At 37.7% G+C, this 27,122-nt stretch overlaps 1 protein-coding gene across 4 annotated transcripts in view; it reads left to right on the top strand.

Moving 5' to 3' along the window:
• Positions 1-27,122, top strand: part of LOC114659567 (GRAM domain-containing protein 4-like) — a 369,958-nt gene that overhangs the window by 253,445 nt on the left and 89,391 nt on the right. For all 4 annotated transcript variants that reach the window (XM_051935142.1, XM_051935146.1, XM_028812132.2 and 1 more), the window contains 5 exons: positions 11,586-11,706; positions 12,634-12,692; positions 13,078-13,210; positions 20,379-20,404; positions 20,632-20,723. In XM_051935142.1, the coding sequence (XP_051791102.1) occupies positions 11,586-11,706; positions 12,634-12,692; positions 13,078-13,210; positions 20,379-20,404; positions 20,632-20,723 (431 nt within the window). The remainder of the gene's footprint in view (positions 1-11,585; positions 11,707-12,633; positions 12,693-13,077; positions 13,211-20,378; positions 20,405-20,631; positions 20,724-27,122) is intronic.

Here is a 27,122-nt window from a genome sequence, read left to right as displayed (position 1 = left end):
CTGGAAAGTATTCACAGCGCATCACTTTTTCCCACATTTTGTTATGTTACAGCTTTATTCCAAAATGGATTAAATTCATTTTTTTCCCTCAGAATTCTACACACAACACTCCATAATGACAACGTAAAAAAAGTTTACTTGAGATTTTTGCAAATGTATTAAAAATAAAAAATTGAGAAAGCACATGTACATAAGTATTCACAGCCTTTGCTATAAAGCACAAAATTGAGCTCAGGTGCATCCTGTTTCCCCTGATCATCCTTGAGATGTTTCTGCAGCTTAATTGGAGTCCACCTGTGGTAAATTCAGTTGATTGGACATGATTTGGAAAGGCACACACCTGTCTATATAAGGTCCCACAGTTGACAGTTCATGTCAGAGCACAAACCAAGCATGAAGTCAAATGAATTGTCTGTAGACCTCCTGAGACAGGATTGTCTCGAGGCACAAATCTGGGGAAGGTTACAGAAAAAAATTCTGCTGCTTTGAAGGTCCCAATGAGCACAGTGGCCTCCATCATCCGTAAGTGGAAGAAGTTCGAAACCACCAGGACTCTTCCTAGAGCTGGCCGGCCATCTAAACTGAGCGATCGTGGGAGAAGGGCCTTAGTTAGGGAGGTGACCAAGAACCCGATGGTCACTCTGTCAGAGCTCCAGAGGTCCTCTGTGGAGAGAGGAGAACCTTCCAGAAGGACAACCATCTCTGCAGCAATCCACCAATCAGGCCTGTATGGTAGAGTGGCCAGACGGAAGCCACTCCTTAGTAAAAGGCACATGACAGCCCTACTGGAGTTTGCCAAAAGGCACCTGAAGGACTCTCAGACCATGAGAAAGAAAATTCTCTGGTCTGATGAGACAAAGATTGAACTCTTTGGTGTGAATGCCAGGCGTCACGTTTGGAGGAAACCAGGCACCGCTCATCACCAGGCCAATACCATCCCTACAGTGAAGCATGGTGGTGGCAGCATCATGCTGTGGGGATGTTTTTCAGCGGTAGGGTCGGGGAGACTAGTCAGAATAAACGGAAAGATGACTGCAGCAATGTACAGAGACATCCTGGATGAAAACCTGCTCCAGAGCGTTCTTGACCTCAGACTGGGGCGATGGTTCATCTTTCAGCAGGACAACGACCCTAAGCACACAGCCAAGATATCAAAGGAGTGGCTTCAGGACAACTCTGTGAATGTCCTTGAGTGGCCCAGCGAGAGCCCAGACTTGAATCCAATTGAACATCCCTGGAGAGATCTTAAAATGGCTGTGCACCAACGCTTCCAATCCAACCTGATGGAGCTTGAGAGGTGCCTGCAAAGAGGAATGGGCGAAACTGGCCAAGGATAGGTGTGCCAAGCTTGTGGCATCATATTCAACAAGACTTGAGGCTGTAATTGCTGCCAAAGGTGCATCGACAAAGTATTGAGCAAAGGCTGTGAATACTTATGTACATGGGATTTCTCAGTTTTTTTATTTTTAATAAATTTGCAAAAACCTCAAGTAAACTTTTTTCACGTTGTCATTATGGGGTGTTGTGTATAGAATTCTGAGGAAAAAAAATGAATTTAATCCATTTTGGAATAAGCCTGTAACATAACAAAATGTGGAAAAAGTGATGCGCTGTACTTCTTTCCGGATGCACTGTAAGTAATATCATATGCTCCACTTTGATCGTATCCTTTTGTTGCCTCCTCATAGAATTCAAGCATGTTAGTAACACAACCTCCCTCTTCTGAACCCATGCTGACTGTTCAGAATAACTCCTGTCCTTGCCAGGTGTTGCTCAATCTTATCCTTAATAATTCTTTCCATTCATTTTCCTGTGATGCATGTTAAGCTTACTGGCCTATAATTGCTTGGATCTGCCCTGTCACCCTTTTTATATAATGGGATGATATTTGCCATTTTCCAGTCTTTTAGAATCTCTCCAGTGCGCAGTGGCTTCCTAAAAATATCTGTCAAGGGTTTATATATGTACTCGCTAGCCTCCTTAAGAACTCGAGGGTAAATATTATCTGGTCCTGGTGATTTGTTTGATTTCAGCTTATTTAATCTGAGCAACACTTCTCCCTCTACAATTTCCAGATCCCTCAGTACCTCCTTAGTAGCCGCGTTTACCTCTGGGAAGTTATCCACCTGCTCACTTGTAAACACCTCAGAAAAATGTAAGTTTAGGGCATCTGGTATTTCACTGTTTGTATCTATTAATTCCCCTTTACTATTTCTGATGCACTTGACCTCCTCCTTGACTGTTCTTTTACTACTAAAATACTGAAAGAATCTCTTAGGGTCGTCTTTCGTCTTATCTCTTATATATATTTCTCTTCTGGTTCGTCCTGCTTCCACTTCAAAACTGGTCCCCGCCCACACGCAGCCGACACGGCATTTCTCGATTCCTATTCGTCGTCTTCCATGTCATGCACTATACTGGCCTGCAGAGCATAATACATCCAACAAGTACTCAAGGTGCTGCCACAACGGTAAAGTAGCTTTACCACCTTTGCGGGAGCCACCTGTGTCTTTGCAACAGCTTTCTACACAGCAAACATCAGAAGCTACAAATTATCATGAACACATTCAAGAATACAACTCTTCTCTAGCGTTTTCTTCCATGGGTGCACAAATAACTCAACCTCCTGGCCACGGACCATACTGTTTTAAAATACACGGGCAAATTTATCACCAGATTTCTCCAGTATACGGTAACACTTCTACCTCTCCAGGATTTGGACAGTTGTATGTTTTTGACACAGCGCAAGCTACTGAAGTATGCTTACAAAATAAAGCAAACACTGAATGCAGCAAAAATTTACTTCTCCAGCTAGATTCCATGCTCAGAACCATCAACCCCTTCGCTAAATCATTCAAACACATGCATGAAATCGCTCAGTCCAATCCAACAGCATCTGTATGAATGGTTTTCATGGAAAACCCTAGGCAGGATTTACGACGATACAATGCCCCGACTTGTCACACCGATGTTGCAGCGATTTTCGTCGAAGAAGATGGCAACCGCCTGCCAAAAGGGACATTTGCATCTATCCCATAGGCAACTCCTGTAAACAGATTTCCATGCTCAATATGAATTGCGATCCTGTGGTTTACCCACTTTTATTCCCTTACGGAGACATTGGCTGGCACAAAGATTTACAACATGTTCCCGATAAAAAGAACCGCCAAGCGAATAAGGCTTACTCACTGCCAATTTTACGCATACAAATTAGCAATGAGGAATACATTTAATGTTTTGCACTCCAGCGGCAAACTATTCCAACAGTACGTCGTAGATGCGTATGTTAAAACAGAGGGCATGTGTCTCAACTATTTCAGATTACATCAACAATATCTGCGCGTGGAACTATCAGACGCACTGCAAGCAAATGCTGAAAATAACAATGTACGTGTAGGCAAAATGATCATATTACCGTCCACATTTCCAGGAAGTCCAAGATACATGCAACAAAACTATCAGGATGCCATGGCCATAGTATGCAAATTCGGAAAGTCTGATTTAATTATCACTATAATATGTAATCCTGCTTGGCCGGAAATTCTACATTCACACTGCGTCTTTCAAGTATTTTTCTTCTTGATTTCTGAATTCCTTTCTCACCGTTTTCCTTTCCTATTTTTACACCGCTGTATGCTATGGCGGGCATTGGCTAGTCTGCTATATTCCTCTCCAACTGTCTTTTAGCCTCCCTGATATCCTTCTTAATGGTTGCCCTCATGTTTTCATACGCTGTATGATTCACTTTACAGTCATTACTCTTATATGCCTTATAAAGCAGTTTTTTCCTTTGCAACTTCTTTTTTAAATCTTTATTAATCCACGTTGAGTTTTTTTTAGTTTCCTATTAATTCCAAATTTAGATATGTATCTGTCCTGCATTACATGTAAAACATTTTAAAACATGTTTCACTGCTCCTCGACTGTCTCCACACTTAAAAGCTTATCCCAGTGTATCCTACTTAGACGTTGTCACATCTGCTCAAAATTAGCCCTACCAAAGTTCAATTTAACAATTTTAGTCTTTGCATCTGTACTCTTACAAAATACTGAGAATTGTATTACATTATGGTCACTTGACCCTAGTGGTTCAATCACCTCTACACCCTCAATTCTATCATTTAAATCCTGTTTGGCATAAACAGCAACCCCACCTCCTTTTCTGTTCTGTCTGTCCTTCCCAAAAAACGTGTATCCCTCTATGTTACACTCATCCCCATCTTTGTTATTTAGCCAGGTTTCCGTTATTGCTATAATATCATAATTATGCTCTGCTACATACAACTCTAACTCACTTACCTTATTTTTGGTATTTCTAGCATTAAGGCAAGCTATTTTTAATGTGTTACTCCTTCTACTTTTAAATGTTTGCTTAGAATTTACATTACTATGCATTTTTATTTCTACACCATTGTTCGTTTTTCCATGTATAAATCTAAACCTGCCCTGTCCTAAACTCCCTGCCCCCCCCATTCCCTAGTTTAAACAATTCTCAACTAGCTTACACATACGCCTCCCCAATACATTGGTGCCCCTCCAGTTTAGATGTAACCCGTCACGGCAGAATAGGTCCCATCTGTTCCAAAAGGAATCACAATGCCCTATAAACCTATACCCTTCTACCCTGCACCAAGATTTGAGCCACGCGTTAAGCCTTCTATTCCCCTCAATCTTACCTGGACTGGCGCGTGGCACAGGCTAAACTTTGGAGAAGACTACCTTGTCAGTTCTGCTCCTCAGCTTGGCACCTAACTCCTTGAATTTAGATCGCAGAACTGACAGACTACCCTTACGTATGTCATTTGTTCCAACATGGACAATGACAACTGGATCCACCCCTGCTCTGGCCAAGAGCCTATCCACCCTTCCAGGGAGGTCTCCTACCTGTGCTCCCGGAAGGCAACACACCGTGCGATACTCTCTCTCTTCTGAGCACACCTGTGCTTCAATCCCCCTAATGATTGAGTCCCCAACTATCACTACCTCTCTCTTTTTGGGAACTGGTTTTGAGGTGGCCCGTTGGGACTCCTCATCCCTGCCTACCACCTCAGAAATATCAGAGACACTGTCCTGCTCTACCAGGACACGATAACGGTTTGACACTTCTAATTCTGGGGTTGATGCCCCCGGACAGTGTGCACCCTTTACCTTACGACTTGACTGTGACCCACCTATTTCTACCTGTCTGGTCTGGAATCTCCTCCTGCGCCACCTTGGGGATGCACACTATCTCTCTAAAGGACACCTGGGCCAAGTCTGCCAATTCTTTATTACAACGCAGGTCAGCCAACTCCTCCTCCACTTCAGCGACCCTGAGCTCGAGGTGCTGGATCCGCTGGCATCTCTTGCATATGTAGTCCTCATAGACATCTGGCTCTTCCAAACCATCATCTAAAAAGTCCAACAGGACTTGCACTGCACTGGCCTCATTATTAAAGTTTGATTTGGGATTAGTAAACTGCCTTAACTTTTTTTTTTCTTTAATATTAAATTTCTTCTTCTTTCGGCTGCTCCTTAACTTAAATGGTAACACTAAGATCTGCTACAGATATTTTACACCTTTTCCCCTTAAGCTCCTGTACTGTTCTCCCTCTCAGCTGCCTGCTATTTGTCTCTTCCAGGGAATAATGTGGGCAGGTTTGGAAAACCTTTCCTGCACTTCTAATATGATGGTATACCTTGCGATGATTGCAGATTAAGAATAAAATTCATTAAGATTTTCTTCCATGATTGCAGTATTAGATGAAGGAGCAGCATGCAAGAGTCTCATGAGTAGACCTATAGCTGACTTGTACCTATTGAAAAATGAGGTATTGAAATATCACACACCAAATTATTCCACCAAAACATGTTCCACCAGAGAAGGGCAATAGCACCAGAATATGAGTTCCCAGGTGCAGAACCTATGTCTAAAGCAGAAAGAGCTAAAACAACAATGTCTTCAGGAAGAGCTAGTTAAGTGTCAGCCAAGAATAAACGAAATACAATTAAATACAATTAAAAATATATTATAAACACAATTAATAACAAAAAAATATGAAAGAGAATTCACCAAAGATCAGAATTTACAGCTACAGCAACAAGTGTACGTAACTTATGGCTGTCAGATCAAACATCGCTTTTGATTATAATTAATATTTATTTATTTAAAAAAGGTTTTCTTCAAAGGCAAATGCTAACATTTGATTGTAAAAGTATTTTACTGATTTCTTTTTGCACTTCAAAAACAGTTTTGAATTTTTAGTTTGTTTTCAGGATACACTGGATAAATTTAAAATATTAAAATAGCATGCATGAAATAACTAAGTATTTGCATATTATGTTGTATAGTAAGTTTCACAATGATTTCCACAACAGTTAACTGAGGTATTGCTGTATATTGTAGGTAATTTTTCTGATCACATCTCTTCAAACTTTGCTGTTATTTATCATTTATTGCCTGCTTTCCAATAATTATAAAGGAAATATTCTCAATTTAATAATTGTAAAAATATTAATTGATTAGTGATTTCTTTATCTAAGATATATGTTTATTACAAGGTGTAATTAAAAAGATGTTCCAAAATCTGAAGACTTCTGAAGTTCTGATTTAATGTCAGAGCCAATTTTTTTTTCTATAAATTCAAACTTGGAGCAACTTAAATTGATTTATTATCAAATGGATTTTACATGGTCATCCATCTTAAGCTTCTTCTTCTTCAGAAGCTGACCTGTCCTTTTATTCATGTGAAGGTAAACTCCGTAAAAACTACATTCTGCTCACTAGATCTCATCATTCCTACCACCTTGTGTGTTTTTTCTTACTCCTGTTGCCATACTACTTGGTAGCTTATTTCAGGTGTTTATGGTTATCTGTTTATCCAGTTATTGCTCATGTCGTCAATTTATTCTCTGTATCTGACATTGCCCCTTGCATTTATTTTACTTTTATTTAAAAATAAAAAAACTTAACTTGCGTGCTTCAGAATTTATATGCTATCTCCCCATTTGTCATGTATTCCTCTTGAGTTTGGTGAGTTTTGTTGCAGAACAATTCCTGTGTTGTCTGGCAACTAATGATTAGTGAGTCTGGTTTTAGAGGATACTCCAGCATGGAGACTGCATTTGTTTGAGTATTAAATGATCAAATACAAACTTGTGACCAGGATCCTGTTCTGTTGTGTTTCTTCTGGATCCTTCACAAATGTTAAACACAGTAGATTATTATATTTAGTTAGATTGCTTAGAATCATGTACAGCTATGTCTGGTCTGCTTTTCAATGGTTTCCACTTACAGTATTTGTTGACCTGTGTTAAGTTTGTTGAAGTAAATTGCAAATCTTGTACATTACTTTTTTTGGTGTCCCCTAAGGCTCCATTTTAGGTGCTATGATGACATTCTGTTTGTCTATAAACAATTTTTTTGATTCACTTTGCATCAGTGAAATTCCTGATTTGGGTTTCTAAATGTTAACAAAACCTGGGTGTTTTGACCCTGTTTGCTGGCTGTCTTACATCAGGATATACTTAAATACACATAAACTTGATTTTGTGTTTGATTAAGATCTTTGTTTTAATATACATGTGTACAAGAGCTTCTTGTATGTCTTTGTATGTCCAACTATGTAACATAATTTAAATTTGATCCTGTTTACCTTTTTCTGCTACTGAACCTCTTATTCATATCTTTATTTTTTCATGCCCGGGTTATTTCAACACTTTACATACCGGTCTTCTAAAGTGATCTTTACGTAAACTAAATGGTTTAAAAAAAAAATAAAAAGTCATGCTCATCTTTTGACGCAAAGAGCACTCTGATCTAATTTTAGCCCAGTTTATGTTGTCAACATTGTGTCCTTAAATTTCAAAATTTTTGGTTTTATGAGTTTTGATTAATCCTTTTTTACCCAATAGAACTTGTTACTCTGTTGATGCCCTCCTCTTGTTTGTTCTGTCATAAAATTATAAAACCTGCGGTGCACATACCTTTATTTATTATTCTTCTAATTTTTAGAAGTTACAGTTTTAACACATGGTCATTAACTTTGTTTAAATCTAGTATTTTATAAGTTTTATAAGTTGTAAGTTATTTAACTTACATTTGTCTGTTTATTTGTTCAGGTTACTTTTATGCAAGTTATTCACTCTTTATGTAATTCTTGTAATATTATTTTTGTTATGAGTGATGCATGGGTTGCCCGAAGCTGGAATTACCTCCTTGAATATGGTTCATAGTCATGAAACCCTGATGGACTAGGGCAAATAAGGAGGCACAACAATAGTAGGTACATGTAGTGCATGGTGCTTTTTATTTCAAACAATTTCCCAAAATCAAATAAATAAAATGTGCTGCTGCTTCCATATCAAATCCATAAAATCAATGGATTGGTGAGGGTAAAAACCAACAATAAATAATTTAAAATACAGGTAGGAAACCAATCAGATGTCAAGTTGCATTTCCTTTTCATCCAACCCAGTGTATTTTTCTCCTCCCTGTCTCAACAGCCCACCCTTCAGTCATATTGCCATGCTGTGAGGCCAACAACTATGGTTTCTTTCTCTCCAACTCTTGTCTTGACCTCCATCATTTAGTGTCCACCGGGATGCTTGGAGGCAGATCTCCATTTTCTCTATGCCGTCCTTGGCTTCTACAGGATCCTTAGATGTCCATCTGAAAACTCCCTGTTCCTTCATAGTCCTCAGTGTTCCTCCATAGTCCTCAACTGGGAACAGTCCACCCTTGGTGTACCATTTCTCTTGCTCCCTCGTGGAGCCACTGACCGACCTGCCTCCTCATTACTGTATTGGCTCACACCTGCAGTTCAACCCTTCTAGCCTCTTGATTTCTTTGTCTCTTATCCACTTCCTAGACTACCCAGGCACCTTTTATATGCCTGTGAGTGCAGTGTCTAAATTATAATCCATAGAACATCAAACTAGGAAACTGTAAACAGTTGCGCTCTCACATGCAAGTGCGACTAGCCCCAATCTCCCCATTAAATACCCCAGGACCACATGACCATGCACTGAACAGTACCGTTTTTATTTAAAAAACAAACAAAAAAAAAAAAAACTTCCTATACCACAGACTCCTAGAATTCTGTCCCACACCTTTAGACTCTTGTTGAAAATGGTGCATTTTTGTTTAATTTTAAGTGCCATAGATGGTAATTTTGTGAATAGGCCAAGAAGTAAAATGCTTTGATCTATGAATTCACACAACCCTATGCAGCAGACCACAAAAGGTTAATAAAGTGAAGAAGTGGATGGATTGTGTAACTCTAAAGTTAAATGTTAATTGTAGCCTGCTTCTATTAAGTTGCTAGGCAGTTTAGGATACTCTAGTTTAATAAAGTGTGCATTATGAATGGTGATCCAGTTGGGCTGGGGCTGCAGGCAGTTTAATATCAATCAGGACAGGAGTTAACTGGGCTTGTCCATATATGTGACCATGACAGTGTTATTGGCTGTTACTACCAGTACAAGATTTTTTGCAAGATATCACATAATGTTTCTTGCTTTCCCAAGAGGACAGTCAACAAGGTTGGCTGGCATTCTTTAAGTGGGTAGTGTGCCACCAGTAGGTGATACTAATACCTTGAGAGTATTTTGGGGGGGGAGAAGTGGGGGTTGGAGAGTTAAAATGTAAGGAAGCTAGAGTTCACCGCAGTAGCAGTACAGTGGCCCTGTATACTATGCATTGCCACCTGCTACCCAGTGAACTATAGGGAACTTTCTGGCAATTGGAAATAGTTCCTGGAACACATGGCCAGACCTACACTACTCTTAAATTTTTCTCTTGACATGTCAGGAAGTGTGTTCTGCCCCTGGCTTAAAATACCCTTGTGGGAAGTACTGAACTGAACTTGGAGTCAGGCTGTGACTAGTTCAAGAGAGATGTTAGGGAAAGGAGAGAAGGTGGAAAGAGTGAGCAGCAGAAGACTTGTCACAGTAACATTTTGGTAGGTAAGTAGACAACTCTGTTAGATGAGGTGCAACCAGGCATAGGAATGCCCAGCATGGCTGTTTCAGATCATAACACAACAAACCTGCTTAATCCATCCAGTAGATGCAAGGGACCTGGAACCTATCTCACAAGCAATTTGTCACCTTGTTAGGTTGGCTCCAACACCCAGTACCTTGTGTTATTTTCATTTTGACATAATAAACCTTTTTTGTTTCCTATACTCTGGTCTCCATAGTATTATTTACTGGTTGCCAAATGGTTTAAGACTGTCTCTATTATCCAAACCGTATTTTACAGAAAAGTTGTAAATTTTAAAGTTTTAATTTAAAATGTAATTTTTAACATTCTTAATACAACACTGGATTTTATACTTTAGTACAGTTTCTTGCTTAGATGCACTGAAATTTTTGAATTATTTATTTGTACATTATAAGAGTAAGTTATTTTGGGATTCACCTGTGTGAGGGTCATGTCACTTTTAGCATGTAAATGAAGGAATTAATCAAATGGTTTGTATGTCAGAAGTTTGGCAGTATTTCTTTTTATCATTTGGTAAGGCTTTCAAGGTGAATTGGTAAGACTTTTACCTACATCTTTGAAGATCTCAGATAGGCCCATTGTAAGCCACAATAGCCCCAGGTCTTCATTTCAATAAATGATCTGTTCAGAAAATAATTATTCCAAAATGTGCAGGCAAAATGTGTCCCACTCCTGTAACATGGACTGAGGCCTTGTCTAGTGCTTGCCTTGTTTTATATTAAACCTGATAAGAGAATGACTTACTGTTTAAATTGTTTCTTAAATAGATATTGATCATTCGGTCTGTCTCAGTATTACTGGTATTTACTGTAGAATATAACCACAGTGTTAGGATTGAACTAGCACATATAAACTTAACTATAGGTGGCGTAGTAATACTCACTATTACTGAGTAACACTGCTGCCTTGCATTTCCATAGTCCTGGGCTCAGTTCTTGGCTCAAAGCAAACTGTTTTCTGTCTAGTACTATTTTTGCCATATAAATATTGTAAAATAAATGCTGCATGGTTTTAAGCCCATTGAAGTGCAAAACGCAGAATTAAATTAACAAGAGTTCCATTTAAGGCTTTCTTTACTGCCGACAAATCTTTGGTCAGAGCTGAAAAAATGTCATTCTCTACTTATAACTACATTGTTAAGAAGCAAGCTGCTGTTGTGTTATTGAGTTGCTTCTCATAAGCAAATTTTAATTCATCTCAAAAGACAAATATATTAGTTTTGCAACTATCAGTGTCCTAAACTGATAGTTGCAAGTTCATTTTTGCTTTGACAGTACTACATGTTTTATTTTAATATTGGATGCGTTTCATAGTAGTGTTAGCAGAGCATACACAGAATTTATATCCATCAACACCGGAAATTGTTACTATTTTAGAACAAAACCCTGTAGACAGTGATGGTCAAGTAATCAAAAATTACAGTGTAATACCTAACCATATATGACAGTGGACCTTGTTTTTCGTACAGCATTTATGAGTGTTCATTAAAATAATAAATGGCATTCTCAACAAGGTGTGTATTAAATTTTAAAAAGGAATACTCTTGTATTACTGAAATATTTGTGTATGTGACCTTCTTTATACTATGGTTTTTAAACAGAAGAAGAACTGAAAAAGCTTCGAGAAGAAACTAATGTTGAAATTCTAAGGCAAGAGTTGGAAAAAGAAAGGTTAAAAAGAGTGGAATTGGAGCATAAGGTGAATGAATTACTAAAAACAAGGTATAACTTTATTTTATTTTTTTTACTGATGTTCAAAATTTAATTCTCATCTCTGCTTAAACTTTCCCTTTCCACGTTGGATGGATAGATGAATGTACATGGTATACTGTATGTATAATATGTGCCTGCATTAAAAGTTTCAGCTAGCATCCAGAGCATTAGACAGTTGTGTATAACTTTTTGAGATATTTTAAACTTTCTTTAGTACATATAGGGAGCAGTGTATATCCAGCAGGGGGCACTAAATTAATTTTTTTTAGTTACAGTGATAAAATTTCAGATAAAGCACATGAAAATATGCACTTCGCTTGTTAATTCAACTGTCTACGGAGTTATATCGTATCAGTTTAGAATCTGTCTTAATGATATCTTGGCTTTACTCATTGGCAGACCCCCCCAAAGCATTTTTTCTGAATTTCTGTGTTTTGTAGTCTTCAGAGTCTTTTACCCTAGAATCAGCTGGGAAAAGACACCAATTGTATTATACAGAGATTTGAATGCTTTTAATTCTTATGTAAATGTTGCCAATTTGAAATTCTCATTTTTAAAGATCAAGCCATTTCAGCCATTTTCAACAGACCTGCCTCCCTATGTCCTGAAGCAGTTATGGCCCTTCCAGCTACTGAAAATGAGTAAAAGCCATCTTTCAGTTACCTTTGAAATGTTTTTCAATAAATGTGTTCAGTAATCCTAATGAGCCTCGTTTCTCTCATACTTACTGTGAATTTTTGATATTCTTAATGTTGATGCGTAAGTTTAATTTATACATTATTATGAAAAGTTTGCTCTTTTTTTTGTGATTTTTTTTTCTTCATTCTTGTTACACAGGACAACAATCACAAGCCTATTAAAAGATCCTGACTTAGTGAAATGTATTTATATCAAAAGTTAATACTGGACAATAAAGTATGCAATTATTTATTTCAGGGCAGAGGAATCTGCAGCACAGCAACTAGCAAAAAGCCAGGTTACTGTAAATGGAACAGGTAATTATGATTACTTCAAATAGGCTATTTATTTTATGGTACTTTAAAGTGTCTTTTAAACTAAACATATAACCAAAGCCACAAAAAACTGAGATATTAAATGACTAATTTCTAGTTTGACTTGTTAAAAATAATATGATGTGTAATTCCGATTCCTTCAAAACATTAGTACCGTTCAGTTGCAATTCTACTAGGATTGCATACAGTGGATAAATTGGCCATTTCTGATACGTGCTGTTTAAGAATTTAATTCCCTAAGGTAACCAACAATTTATGTTTCTAAAAACTTTATATATGTGAACTAGTCATCCTCAAATGGATGTTTATATGCTATCTAGTAATATTTCACTTGTTTCATTCTTTTTAAATATTTATTTTGTTTCAGATAAACGAGGAGATACTTTCTGTTCTAGATTTCAAAAATGGTTTTATGATAGGTTTGGAGTGTATGTTGAAGACTTTCGTTTTCAGCCTGAAGAAAACACTATAGAAACAGAAGAACCTTTAAGTGCTAAAAGGTAAATGGATTCAATGTGTAACTAATTTAATTTAATTTAATTCACACATTAATTATAAGTGTAGTTCTGATGCTCGTTATGTACTGTACCTGCTTTACAGGTTTAATTTTAACTACTAAAAGTGATAAATATTAATAATTTGTCCAAAAGATTAAAGTGATTTAAAAAAAAAAAGGAAATACATTGCTAGAAAATATAGTTCTATACAGCAGAATGGTTTTTAAAGACATGCCCCTGTAATTAAGGTTTATATATTTGGTGTAATGCATATATTTTATATAGATTAATTCAATGACAGTAAAAGTCTTTAAACCCTTATTAAAATTTCAGCTATTGTTGATGTAAATGATAATAATTTAAATTAAGACCAATTGTGTCTAACCCTTTTTAAACTTGAAAATTGTATTTAAGTGAAAATTTTTACGTATTTATTTTATTTAGTAAATTTAGTTAAAACAACTTTCAGTCACTTGGTTGCATGTATGCATATGTGTCTATTTTTATTTTTTTAATGTTGATAAACATTAAATAATTTATAAACATCAGGGTTTCAAGTTTTAGTGTGCTGGAATTGTATCTGTGTCTTTTATTGAAAAATCCCACAAGGTTTAATTAAATAAAACGGGAAAATCCTGCTGCTCCTTTCATTGTTAAAAAAAAAAAAAAAAGTAAAAATGCATGGTTTGTGTTTCATTACATTTTAGAGTCCAATAATGTGGCCAGTCATCTGTAGATTGGAAAACATTTTAAGTTTTAGTGTAATGCATTTAAATGACAGTTAAAAATGGTAGTGAAATATTGCAATAGTATACATAGCTACAATAAAAAAAGGAGCCTTTGCATTGATCTTTTGAATGAAATTAATGTTGCTATAGCTAACTAATCAATTCTCTAATCCACTTATCTAGTTCACAATTTTTAAAGCATGTGGAAAATCTCTCTAATTATATAAAATGTGGTGTGATAACAGATGTGCATAGTTCCAGACACAGAACAGTTAAAACAACAAACGTAATTGCTGTACGCACCTGCAAATGCTACATTTGTGTCATTCATGTGACTTTTGAAGACAAAATGTTAATTTTTGTAACCGCTAAAGTGTGACTATAGTGAAGACAAGTAATATGGGAATGAATAGGCTACACTCTAGTTCTAAAAAATTAATGCAGTTAAGGGTTAGTCTTGTTCACTGGCTAATTATAGATTAGTACACAGACATACACAATAACAAAGTTTGATCCCTTATGTGAAGCACCTTGAAAATAATGCAACAAAAGCATTTTTATAGGAATTCTGAAATAACTGAATGAATGTTATATTAATAAGTTTGATTTCACAAATGTTGCCATAATGGTAGGACAAAAATAAAAACAAAATTGAGGAGAGAGTGAGATTTGAGAAATTATAACATCAGTGGCGGGCCATCAGGGCCTGCAAGGCCTTCTCTTCTGGCCTAAAAATATATCTGAATCACAAACTGATGTTAATTATATTTTGTCCATGAATACTTATTAAATAATTCCAAATAGTCTGTCCGCTTCCTTTCATAGCTTTTCCGATGGTTGTGCTGCGCGTGCTTCCCGACATGTATTTTCGTATTAAAGCATTTAACCAATCACATTTCAGCTATCATTTGTTGCCAGGCAGGGTCAAAGTCAAAGAAGTCTGCCAGGAGGCCTTCACAATCCGTTCTGCAGGCCCTCTAACACAAAATAAATGTCGATTAAACTGTTGCTTCAGCCAATCAGATTTTGAGTTGGTTTCACTAGGGCCCTCTAGCAGGCGTACAGCAACGTCACCGTATTCAGACCCGTTGATTGGATAGGATGGTGTAATATAAAAATCTGAATGAGAGCATCATGGGGCAGCTAGTACACATTGGTATGTTTGGCAGTGAGCATTCCTGTGTCCACTGCCTATGTCGAGCAGACATTTTCATCCCTAAAGCGAATTAAAACTTATGCCAGAAATACGACAGGGCAGGTTCGACTTTCAGCATTAGCTTCGATGGCGATAGAAAGGGACTTCGTGATGGAACTGAAGCGCACGGATAATCTGTATGACAGAGTAATTGAACTGTTTTTGAGGAAAGAGAGGAGGATGGATTTTGTTTACAAATAATCCGAATTTTTGATGAGTAAAATGTTGCGATTTTCCTAAATAATATTGCAAGATTATGAGTTATTATTGATGTTTTTTATGTGTGTTGCGGGCTGTAGCTGCAGTAGAAAAGAACTTGTTCACTCCTGGTTTGTCTATTCAATAAAGGCATTTATTGTGGCTATAGGAGTTATCCATCTGCGATGCAACGGCTCTTTATACTGTATTTCTGCATTCTGCATCAACCATTAAGATGGTTTTTATAACCATAAATTAGTTTTTGAGGGGCGGGTTGATTCAGACGGAGCACTACTGAAGGCCTAGGTGTGAAATGCACGGTTCGCCACTGGGAATTTGTAACATTTAAATTTGACTGATCTATGAAATATTACTTTTCAGTAAGTGTTATTAACCCGATAATATACAGGTTGAATGTCTCTGAACCGAAATGCTGGGACCAGAAGTATTTCAAATTTTGGAATATTAGCGTATTCATAATGAAATATGCTAAACTAGCCAACCCGCGGCGTACCATACGCCGCATAATCAGGCCGCTTTTTTTAATGATTTTTAAGCACAGGGAGAAAATTAACATTTGAAAAATCGGTAATCACCAAGAAAAGTAACATTGTAACAATGCATGGAACGAACCAACATACAATTGTCCGTGACTGAAAACTGGTGGACCGCCATCGCGGCTTCTCCTCCCAGAGCGAGGGATGGGGGTGGACGGCACTCGTGCGCAGAGGGTGGAACGGGAGGAGAGGGGAAGGATGCCCATTCCACCCCCTCTGTCATGCTAGTCTGCAGTATGCACTGCCTGCTCATGTGCCCACCCCCAACTCGTCACCTGAGTCGTTTTCCTCTTTGCACAGTCCACATGCACCTATGAGTCACATAGACTTTTCATTGTTCTTTGCGGTTTTGGCTGCTTTTCTATATATAATCCACCAAGTCACCCGACCACGATAGTAGCGAAGAGGGGTGGGGGGGAGGGATGGGGGGGTTTGTGTACAAAGGTCAGGGACGTAATCAGTGCGAGCGTATGACTCGCACTTACTTACTGATGGAACTCTGGAGAGAGCAACATATAATTGTCCGTGAGTGAAGACTGGTTTTGGCAGATACAGGCATATCTTTTTGAAAGTTTGTCCCTGTGCCTTATTAATTGTCATCGCAAATGCCAATCAAACAGGAAATTGTCTTCGGGTAAAAGGCAAATTTGAATCTGACGGGGTCAGGCATATCCGGGGAATAAGGACAGTTTGTGAAGTTGCAGATGTGATAGTTTTACACTCCAGTACATTGCGGTGAATGGTGCTAACAGGCAGTCTAGTGCCATTACAAAGACCATTTGCAGGCAGGAGGTTTCTGAGAAGCATAATGATGGATCCAATTTTAATTTTGAGTTTATGTGGAGGCATGCCAGTAGGAGTAAGACTATTAAGAAATTCCTGTTTGGAATGAGTTTGTTCAGTGGAGTGGGTGTTTAAATGTGCTTTGAGAGATTTCTGGTGCGTGAAGGTTTTGGAGCAGTGTTGACACTGACAAGAATTCATCAGGGAATGTGTTTTGAGATGGTTAGTAAGGTATTTGCGTGCGTGAAAGTGTTTGTCGCAAATTTTGCATACAAATCTTTGTGTTGAATGGATCTGCATATGGTTGTGGAGATCCATCTCACCTGTGAAGTCCTCATTACAAAGAGGAGAGGAATGAGTTCGTAAGTGTTTCTTGAGACCGCGAGTTGTTTTGAAGCATTGTTGACAATGTTCACATTGCATAATTCGTTTAGTGTTGTGTTTTTTTAAATGTGCGTTCAGATAACTTTGCACTCTGAAGCTTTTGGAACAAAAGGTGCATTGAAAGTCCTATGTGGAATGCGTGTGTTCAGGGGAGTGTGTCTTTAAATGTTTTTCAGGAAGAGGAGAGTGGGCAGGTGACGTCACATTAGTGTGGCGAGCAAGCGGGTGTGCACCCTGTGTGCACATACCGACAGCGTCAAAAGATGTCACCAGAAGGTTATCATGTGTGTATTTGAGAGGCATGAGAACCTCGTAATGCCCATGATCCAAAGGACCGCTAAAGAGCAGGGATATGGAGAGAAGCTGGGCCGGATTGTAAACTCGAGGAGAGGCATGAGGATGTTGTTGGAAGTAAATGCTGATAGTAGCTAGAAGGATTTGGGACATTGCCACAATTTCTGCCTCGCCACCATAGACTCCGGACGTATTCATATAGTCAGCATATTGTTGAGCAGACTGTATAACGATGCCTCTGTGACTAACAACAATGGACACCACGTCGCCGAAGTTATCCCAGTGTTGGCAAACAAAGCCAACAGCCATGTTGCGAAGTTTGAGAGCAACAGTTTCGTCAATGACATTTTTCCAAAAAAACCCGACTGATAGAAACAAACAGTTACCCGATGCAGGAATTTGTATAACATTGAAAGAAGTGTTGTTTCCATGAAATACATTTGAAGCGGTAGCCATGGAGGGCAAAAGAACAGTCAGCGTGGCTCACAGCTGGATTTGGACAGCAGCACAGAGCAAAGCGAGTGAGTATGTGTTTGATGAGCTGTTCGAGTTGGCGGGCAGTGCTCTGAGGTGCGTTCCCGATCACGTGGGAGGAGGGGTAGAGTTTCTGGGCGGGGCTTCGTTGTTCCTTTCCCATGGTTTTCGATGGTGGACACGGTCGGGTGTCGTAACCAAAAAGAATAATGAAAAGTCAACGTGGCTCAGAGGTGCATGTGGACTCCTAGCACAGACGAAAGGGACTAACTGGGTGGTCGGTGAGTTTTTGCGTCCGGGCACATGAGCAGGCAGTGTGAATGCCTAGATAGCGAGGGTAGACGCGGGCCGGGGAAAAAGGAGTGTTGGTGGGCGTGGAAACGTCTTCCGTGTTCCTGCAGGACCATCTAAGAAGACGCATGTTTGTCGCGGATGCGGTGGATGCCGGTCGGGGAATAAGGAGTGTTGGTGGGCGGGGAAACATTTTCCGTGTTCCTACAGGACCATCTAAGAAGACGCATGTTTGTCGCGGATGCGAATTGTTGTATGTAGCGTGTAAAACAGTTTGCTATGGTGCACGCGGTCATGCGTCGTAACCGAAAAGTCAACGTGGCTCAGAGGTGCATGTGTACTGTAGCACAGACAAACATAAATGATGCCGTTTTTTCTGAGTCGTCGCGGCCGAGTTGGTGGGCGTGGCTCTGCAAGTTGTTGTCGTATCCAATGGACTTAGAGTTGGTGGGCGTGGCTCCTTCCTGCGTGCGCCATGGGCGTCTTACTTGTCGGCGGCTTAGTGAATTATATATATAGATGATGACTCACATGTATAATTATTCATATCATTGAGACATTATTATTGTCGTGACTTCTGGGGCAAAGGAAAGGGAGATGTGAGCCAGAGATTGCAGAACTACAGTAGATCAGAAGAAATAGTTAACTAAACTGTTTGCAGTGTTCCGTACTCTTCTAGCCATAGGGAATGCCTTCAGCAAATTGCATTGGCTCTTTTTGTTGGAAGAGCCATTATACATTGCAAACTGCCACCGAGACTTTTATTTCTTCATCTGCTGTCACGCACAAAATGCAACCGGCTATCAAATTCTCGTTGCATTACCTTCACCACACTCCTCCTTTTGGCAGTTTGGTATCCCTGCACTCATTGGTTTGAGCTTGCTGCTTGCACCCATTGCTCTTGCTGGCGGTCTGTACATCTGTAGCCAGTTTGTGCCATCTTTTTCTTTATCCCATCTAGGTGCTGCACTGCCATTTGCATGGTAGTCATAGCAGAGTTGCTACATTATAATATTTTTTTGACGTGACAAACATAATAAATCTCAAAAGTGATGAATATGATGTATAGACTGCTTTATTTCCTTTTTAACAGGGCCAATGCTGTATAACTTGCCCTGAAGAACTTAACTGTATTTGTTTTTTTTGTTAGTTCAATGTGGACACTAGGGCTGTCAGATCAAACATCAATATTCGGATATAATTCAGATTTATTTTAAAAAGGTCTTATTTGAAGTCATATCTGACTTTTGATTGCCAAAGAACAGCTGTTTGTTTTACCCATACTAACTGGTGAGTCCATAGGTGCTGAATGCCTTTTTTTTTTCTGAATGGAGTAATGTAAATGGAACGCTGCTACTGCTCAGTGGACATCTTCAGAATAATAATCCCAGTAAACAGGATGTGCCAAACCATGGATCATCTATTATACATACCTGTATACAACATGACTTAGATTTATAAAGTGAATTTTGTAGGAATGTGAGCACAGCAGGTTTTGTAAATCACTTTTTTTTGGAGGATGTATTTTCAGGTTATTTGGCATGCGCATATTTTCATTCTTTAAGTCAAGTAATATTATATAAAATAGACCACCAATGTGGAACTTTCTACTAGTGACATCATGTTGCCGTTTAAAATGTTCGAAATTTTGGAGCATTTCAGATTTGGGAGTTTTAGATTAGTATTAATGCAAATTTATAGTACATCTTACAACAGCAAATGTCATAGTCCTTCCAGTATGGTTGTCTGATCATTTTTTGTTTTGAAATTTTTTTTAACTAGAAAAGCAACTTTATAGAGTTTGTATAAATTAAAGTATCTTGAATAATATGGATATTCACCAGTTCGTGACTCACAGATATAATGCTTACTTTTTAATTATTTAGTATTGATTTTATGTGTCACTTATTTTTCTGTTGCTGAGAAGAAAATATCAATGAATATATTTAAAATGTTAATCTCTTAAGTACTTTGGAGTGATTGTCACATCGAAATGGTGTTATGCAAAGTAAACTTTGATTGAAATGTTATGTGTTGGCAGTATGATGTATTGGTTAAGGTAAATGGTGTAATTCCCAGTTGGATTTACTCTGTGACTCAAAGCTTATGCCTTAATTGATGTGCATCCTGTTATAGATATAAAATATGTAGATATACTTAATGTGTCATGATAAAAGTATCAATGAAAACAAGGTAAAATGGATATAACCAATCATTGTAAACTTTTGTGTAGTCAAAACACTCACAATTCACATTTTTTTATGTAGGTTAACAGAGAACATGAGGAGATTAAGTAAGTACATTTTCAATATACTAACCTTTCTTCTGAGAAATGGAAACTATTTTGTACTGAATGAAAATGTGTTCCTTAGTTAAAGTAGTATTTATTGTAAGCATTGATAAATGTGTTTGCGGTTATGTCAAAATGTGAAATAAAAAATTAAATATTCAGTACTGTTTAATAAAATATTTAGTAACTATTTACTGCTAGATGTATCATAACTGTCATTTTTCTTATAGAGCGAGGTGCCAAACCTGTCACAAGCTTTGTACGGAACCTTTCTGCCTTATCAAACTGGCATTCAGTTTATACTTCAGCAATTGCCTTTATTGTAAGTAATGGCAAACTCCATTTTGTGCATTCTGCTTGCACCCTTTCTGACAAGACTTAACATTGTTTGACTGTTTCACACAGAAGACCAGTATTAAGGGGGCTTGGTTGGGCTAATACCCATATCTCATCTTGAGCTACTTGTGTGGCTAGCATGTACGTGTTTAGGAAGCAGCAGAATACATGATACACCTACAGACTTAAAACAACTGTTTCAACCCACTGTCCTTGTACAGCGGTTATTGTTGTGTTGTGACTATACTTTTACATATACATGCTAGCCTTTTGTTTGTTGTTAAAATGTAATTTTAGTATTTGTATTTGAATGTTGTTTGTTAATTTTGAGAAAACATGCAAGTACACACATCATTGGACTTCTTTGTATTTGAAAAGAAACTAACATGTGTCTCTCTGTCTTAGTATATTAATTGGTCTCTGTTCTGGATTAATGACTTTTACCAAATAATATCTTAATTTTAAAAGGGCAAACTATATAACCCAGTTCTTGCTTGGTGTACATTCAAGACTCACCATATCAAACAGATACACCAGAACCAGCAAAAGACCAGAGACATACTAAGAGAGAGAGCAACCTGATAGTCTTTGCATTTTTAATGTTTAAGGCAATATGAACTGCTTATTATTCAGGTTGTATTGTTGTTATTCTTGCTGTCACTGATTTTACTCTGCTTATATTTTGGGCACAATTAGAAACATTGTTATTTTATGCACTATTTAAGTGTAAATCTTCTCTCTTTCCTGTTTTGGTACTCCATCTTTGTGCCTGAGATTATGGATATAAAATTTAGTACAAATATAGAGCTCTATAGTTTTGGGACATTCTGCTGTGGTCTACGTAATAAAGAGTCGGAAAGGAAGAATATAATGACTGTTTAAAACAGTAATTAAACCAATACATGCAATCCATATTACTAACCGAGAATGCTAAACCGGATGATGGACGCAGGCACATCCGGCCATGGGCCGTAGCTGCAAAAAGACGTACTGCGCAGGCGCAAGAAAGGGCGGACGGGATACACACCAAGAGGGGGATTTAACAAGCCCCTGGAACACAAAAAAAAAGAACACAAAACCACCCCACACACCCTACAAGCAACGGACGGGACACACACAAAGAGGGGGATTCAACAAGCCCCTGGAACACAAAACGAAAGAAGACGCTCGCTCAACAACAGTCCTCACCCACACACCCCCCCCAATCAATAAGAAGTGACACCCAAAGCCACATATCTAAAGGAAACGTCCATATTAAACATACGTCATCTCAAAACCTTCACACTAGGCAGCATAGGTGGATCTCATTAAAATAAAGCACTGTTAACCGTTCAACTGGAGAAAAGGCTCCATATTAACAGTGAGTGCTATCCTCCTTAATACTTATCCATATTTCGCACGCTGAGGAACAAACAAGTCATGCATACACGGTCACGGGTACAAAACTATTCGGATCGGATAACGGAACCAAACACACGAACACGAATGAAACAAAAAGAATACACGGCGGCGCATACAATGCGCTTCGGAAAATACGTGAGAAAAAATGTCTCGGATCAAAAAACGCAAAGCTCAAGTAACCCCGTTACAGAGACGTGCCCAAATGAACAGACACATTGAACGTAGATGCATACAGCACGCGTCTCAAAGTGCTGCATCAAAACAAGCACGATTTCAAAAGAAAGAGCTCGCGTCTCAGACATACAAAAAAGGGAGCAAAGCAACGCGCATATGACAGGCCAGAAAACAAGCAAGCAGGACTCAAAAAGCAGAAAGCTCAACTGACCGACATACAAAAACGGACAAGGCACGATACAAACAATGCACGACGTAGACTGAAACAGACTTTGCGCAAAGCGGAGGCGGATCAATTAAAACTCAAAAATAGCGCGTCACAAATAATGGACATGCAACAACGCGGCACTCAAACACCACAAGCAAAACATGCCCGTCGCAGACATCAACACCAGACGTCTGCTGAACGCTTACGCCAGTTGGCTGACAACGCTTTCAATAATGAGTCCACTATTGAGGAAAATTTATTGGGATTAATGAATGTCATTTGCAATCATTGTCATTCACTTAACTTCACAGAAGAAACAACTGGCAATACAAATAATGAATTTACACGTTGTTGTCAAAAGAGGCAGATTAGACTGCCTCCTTTACATTCATATCCTGAATATCTACAGAAGCTTCTAACTAAGGATGTGCCTGAAAGTAAAAACTTTATGAACTACATTAGATCCTACAATAGTTCATTTGCTTTTGCATCTACCAGAGAACATAACAGGACACCAAAAGGCAATGGCCCATACTGCTTTCGCATATGTGGTTAACACAACGCACTATATTATGTCCAAAAAATATTAATGTTAATCACATTATTAACCAGGTCATTTCATTACTTCCTGGAGAGACACGGCTCTTTCTAAGCTCTGACAAAGTTGACTCTGATGACGACAATGAACATCTGAATTTCCCATTAGAATATTTGAACACTATTAACCCGGACGAATGACCACAACACAACCTTACCCTTAAAAACGGAACAATAATCATGCTATTAAGAAACCTTAACACTAAACAGGGTTTATGCAATGGCACACGGTTAGTCGTCAACACCATAACACACGATGTTATTCAAGCAACAGTTCTTTCAGATTCACATGCTAACAATACTGTTCTCATTCTTGGAATTGACCTTACGAGTTCTGACCTAGAATTACCTTTTACATTGAAACACCGACAGTTCCCCATTAAACCTGCATTTGCCATGACCAGCAACAAATCACAAGGACAAACCATGGACAAGGTTGGCATCTACCTCTCTGAACCCGTTTTTGGACATGCACAACTTTATTTTGCCTTCTCATGTGTTCGACGTTCATCTCACATTAAAGTTAAAATTAAAAATGATCCATGCCAAGGAAGACTCATTCAAAGACAAGACACCATCTTTACTACTAATGTTGTATACAGAGAAATATTCCAATAAAACATTACTCTATGCCAAACACTCTATTTTGTATTTATATAGGCATCATCCAAACCTGCACACTATTCTATATCTAATTCATACATCTCACTCTTTGTCATGCCCCAACGCCAGGGGTTGGCGAGCGAAGCGAGCAGGGGGCGGAGCCCCCTAGTACAGTCACACTAATGAATTGCAGACTGAGGTTATGGCTGATGGTTTTCTGGGGCTGCAAAGTGTCTTTTCTTTAATTGCTATGCAGCATCTTTTCCATTCACAAGGTTAGATAGAGCACGATGAGACAAATCACATGTGTGAATGCTTTTATTAGTGTCATCTGTAGCCCATTTGTAACAGTCCTGTTAACACATAAGTCTGTCTGTAATGGTATTATGCAGAATATACCTACAAATAAAAACATTTCCTTATGTAAAATAGGCCTGCTTGTGATTAATGTTTATGCTTGTCTAGCTATCAATATCATAATTAGGGTGATAACACTGTTCAGCACAAAAATCCTCCCGTGCAAAAAATAAAAAGCTGTAATTTAGATTTAGATGTGCTGAATCTATTTCTGAACTTGGAATTTCTCTGCCACAAAGCATTTCTGAGAGATATCAGATTTGGTGAAAAATGCTGCTTTGAATAAAATGCATTTTTTTAAATTAAGTTTTTTTTTATAGCATAAATATTTTTCATGTTCAGAATGTTATTTGAAGTACTTTTTGAGTTAAAAAAATGATGGACGTCTTCAGTCTTAATGTCAGCTGAAGTGGAAATAACCCAAAATTAAGTATTTGCTACACAGTTTTTCTTTTTTGCTACGCAGTTTTTTTTGTTTATCGATATTATTTCTCTCTTCCTATTCCTTCAAAATATCCCAGAATTTATATTTAAAAGGTTCGAAAGATTCCTTTTATTGTCCGTAAGAGAGAAAGTTATTGTTTAAGAGTTTGTTTTTTTTTTACAGAAATACACAAGGATGTATTTGATCCATCCATTATTTTTACTGGGTAACAGGTATGCAAATGGTAAAAGAATATACACCCTTCCTTTACTGAAAAAAAGAAAAATTCTTAGGAATACAAAAATGGAGAACTTTGAGGGGAAAAATAAAATAGTTTGTCTCTTCCTACCTATCACTTGGATGCAAAATGTCTTTAAAAATCCATTTCCTACAGAAAGGCAGGCAAAGTTTAAATACAATGGAAATTAATTAAATGAGACATAAAATAAAAGTTGCCTGAAAAGCCATGATATTTGAGAATTTTTATTTTATTTTAAGAAAGTTGCATAGTATACAATCAAGCAGAAAAAATCTGCAGAACTTGTACAAAAAATAACTTCAAAGTCAGAAAACAAAGAAAAGACAGAACCTAACAGAACATGAATTCAGCCCCCACCCGAGAGAGAGAGGAAAGTGAGAGCCAAAAGCAGGGGGGAAAAATCTTTTTCCTTCCATGTGAATGCTTATTTTAAAAAAAATTCAATTAATACTTGCCTTGTTTTAAAAAAAGTTTTGGACAGAGCCTTTAAGCGAGAATTATATTTTTTTCCAATTTCAGATAATCTAGAACGTTAGTTACCCACTGAGTTATAAAACATGGGTTGTGATTCTTCCAGTTAAGCAAGAATAGTCTATGTGATAGTAGTGTGGTATAGGCAATTATAATCAATTTGTCCTTCTCCAATTTGGACCCACTTAGGAGTACACAAAACTTAGCTGTTAATGGGTTAGCATTGTGATTGTGACACCAAGCCTGATACATATTTCAAAGATTTTTTTCTAAAATTCTCTCCCAAAACATGGCCTAGTGATGCTGGAGCTAGATGGCAATGCTCTCTAGTTGAATCTTGCCCTGGATACATTTTTGAATGATTTTAAATGAGATAAATGTGATTTATTAAAGATTTTAAGTTGAATTATTGAATGCTTTGCGCATATAGAGCTACAGTTAATTCTGTATGACTGAGTTCCACTCCTTTTCTGAGATATTAATTGAAAGGTCCTTTTCCCCACTGTTCCCTAGGATAGTTGAAAAGAAGATTGTTTGAGATGATTTTATATATTGTTGAGTGGCTGTCTGAGTCTTTTAATACTGATCAGTATTGCCTCTGAAATAGAAATGGGTGGGAGGTCTGAAAAATTGTATAGATTTCTTCTAACAAAATTTCTAATTTGAAAATGGAAAAATTGTGTTGCTGGGAAGTTAAATTTGAATTGCAACTGTTAATAAGATGCAAATATGTTCTCTATTGTATTGATTTTAGTGCAAGAACATATTTCTACCTTTTTTAGCCTTCACTTTAAAAACGTTTATTCAAGTTTCTTTTAAGGAACATTTTAAGCTCAGGACATCATGTACTGGCTTAGTCTTCTAATCCTCCAGTGTGTTTGCTCAGCTTTGATCAGATTGCTGAATGCTGCAGAGCAACTGTAACACGCATTGGTATCCTATATATGCATTCAAGCTTAGCAAAATGTAAACAGTGGGGAAAAAAGTAATTCCTAAGTGACCAACAAGGCACATCGATTAAGTAGTGATTAAGAAAGCTGTTGAATATTCTTGCAACAAGCAATAAAGATTGCTCACCAAATACAACTGCTTTCCACCATAGTCAAATTATGTGCCTGCACAATTTTAGATAAACAAAGGAATTATGATAAATAAAACATGGAGCAGTGTAATAACCATCAGGAATTTCACCACTGTTAATTGTAAAAACTGATAATCATCCCATCCCTACCAATTATATTATATAACATTACCCAAGTGCAATGTGTTAACACTAGCTGAGGCACTTGGGCTAGGAGACCTCAAGACATTCTTTTGAATTAATGCTGTGCTATAGTAAATATGTTGATATGTTTGCTTTACAATCTACCTTACAAGAAATTATCTTTCCACAATTGCTGATTTTGGCATTGTCACTGTTTTCTCTAACAAAATTTAACTACACTTTTGACTGTTTGCTGCAGTCCATTGTTCACGACAAAACAAATCAACTCGTTCATACATCACGCAGGGTACACAGTTGTTGCAACACAGGTATAGAGGAAGATGTGTGTGTCTACATCAGGGATGTTTACTAAACTCATATAGTTGATTAAAAATTTACATATAGGAATCGATAAGTGGAACTGAAATTCAAACATCTTTTTCGATTTCCTGTTTCTTGGAAATTTATAACTGGCTCTCGAAATCGTACCTTAATTGTAGTCTAAAAACATCATGTTTAGCTGGAAATGCACACTAAATACATTGCAGTACTTCAGTATGTATTTTAACTGTCAAGTTAAGTTAGTTTCTCCTAGGAAAGACGGATACATACATACATACACGCATACAGACATTATTTGCCCTAAGGGGGAAATTTAACTTGTAACAGGATGTCACAAAATAGTCT

The sequence above is a fragment of the Erpetoichthys calabaricus genome, chromosome 1 (assembly GCF_900747795.2).
Source record: "Erpetoichthys calabaricus chromosome 1, fErpCal1.3, whole genome shotgun sequence".
In the NCBI taxonomy this organism is placed as follows: Eukaryota; Metazoa; Chordata; class Cladistia; order Polypteriformes; family Polypteridae; genus Erpetoichthys; species Erpetoichthys calabaricus.
This window is presented reverse-complemented; position numbering and strand designations above follow the sequence as displayed.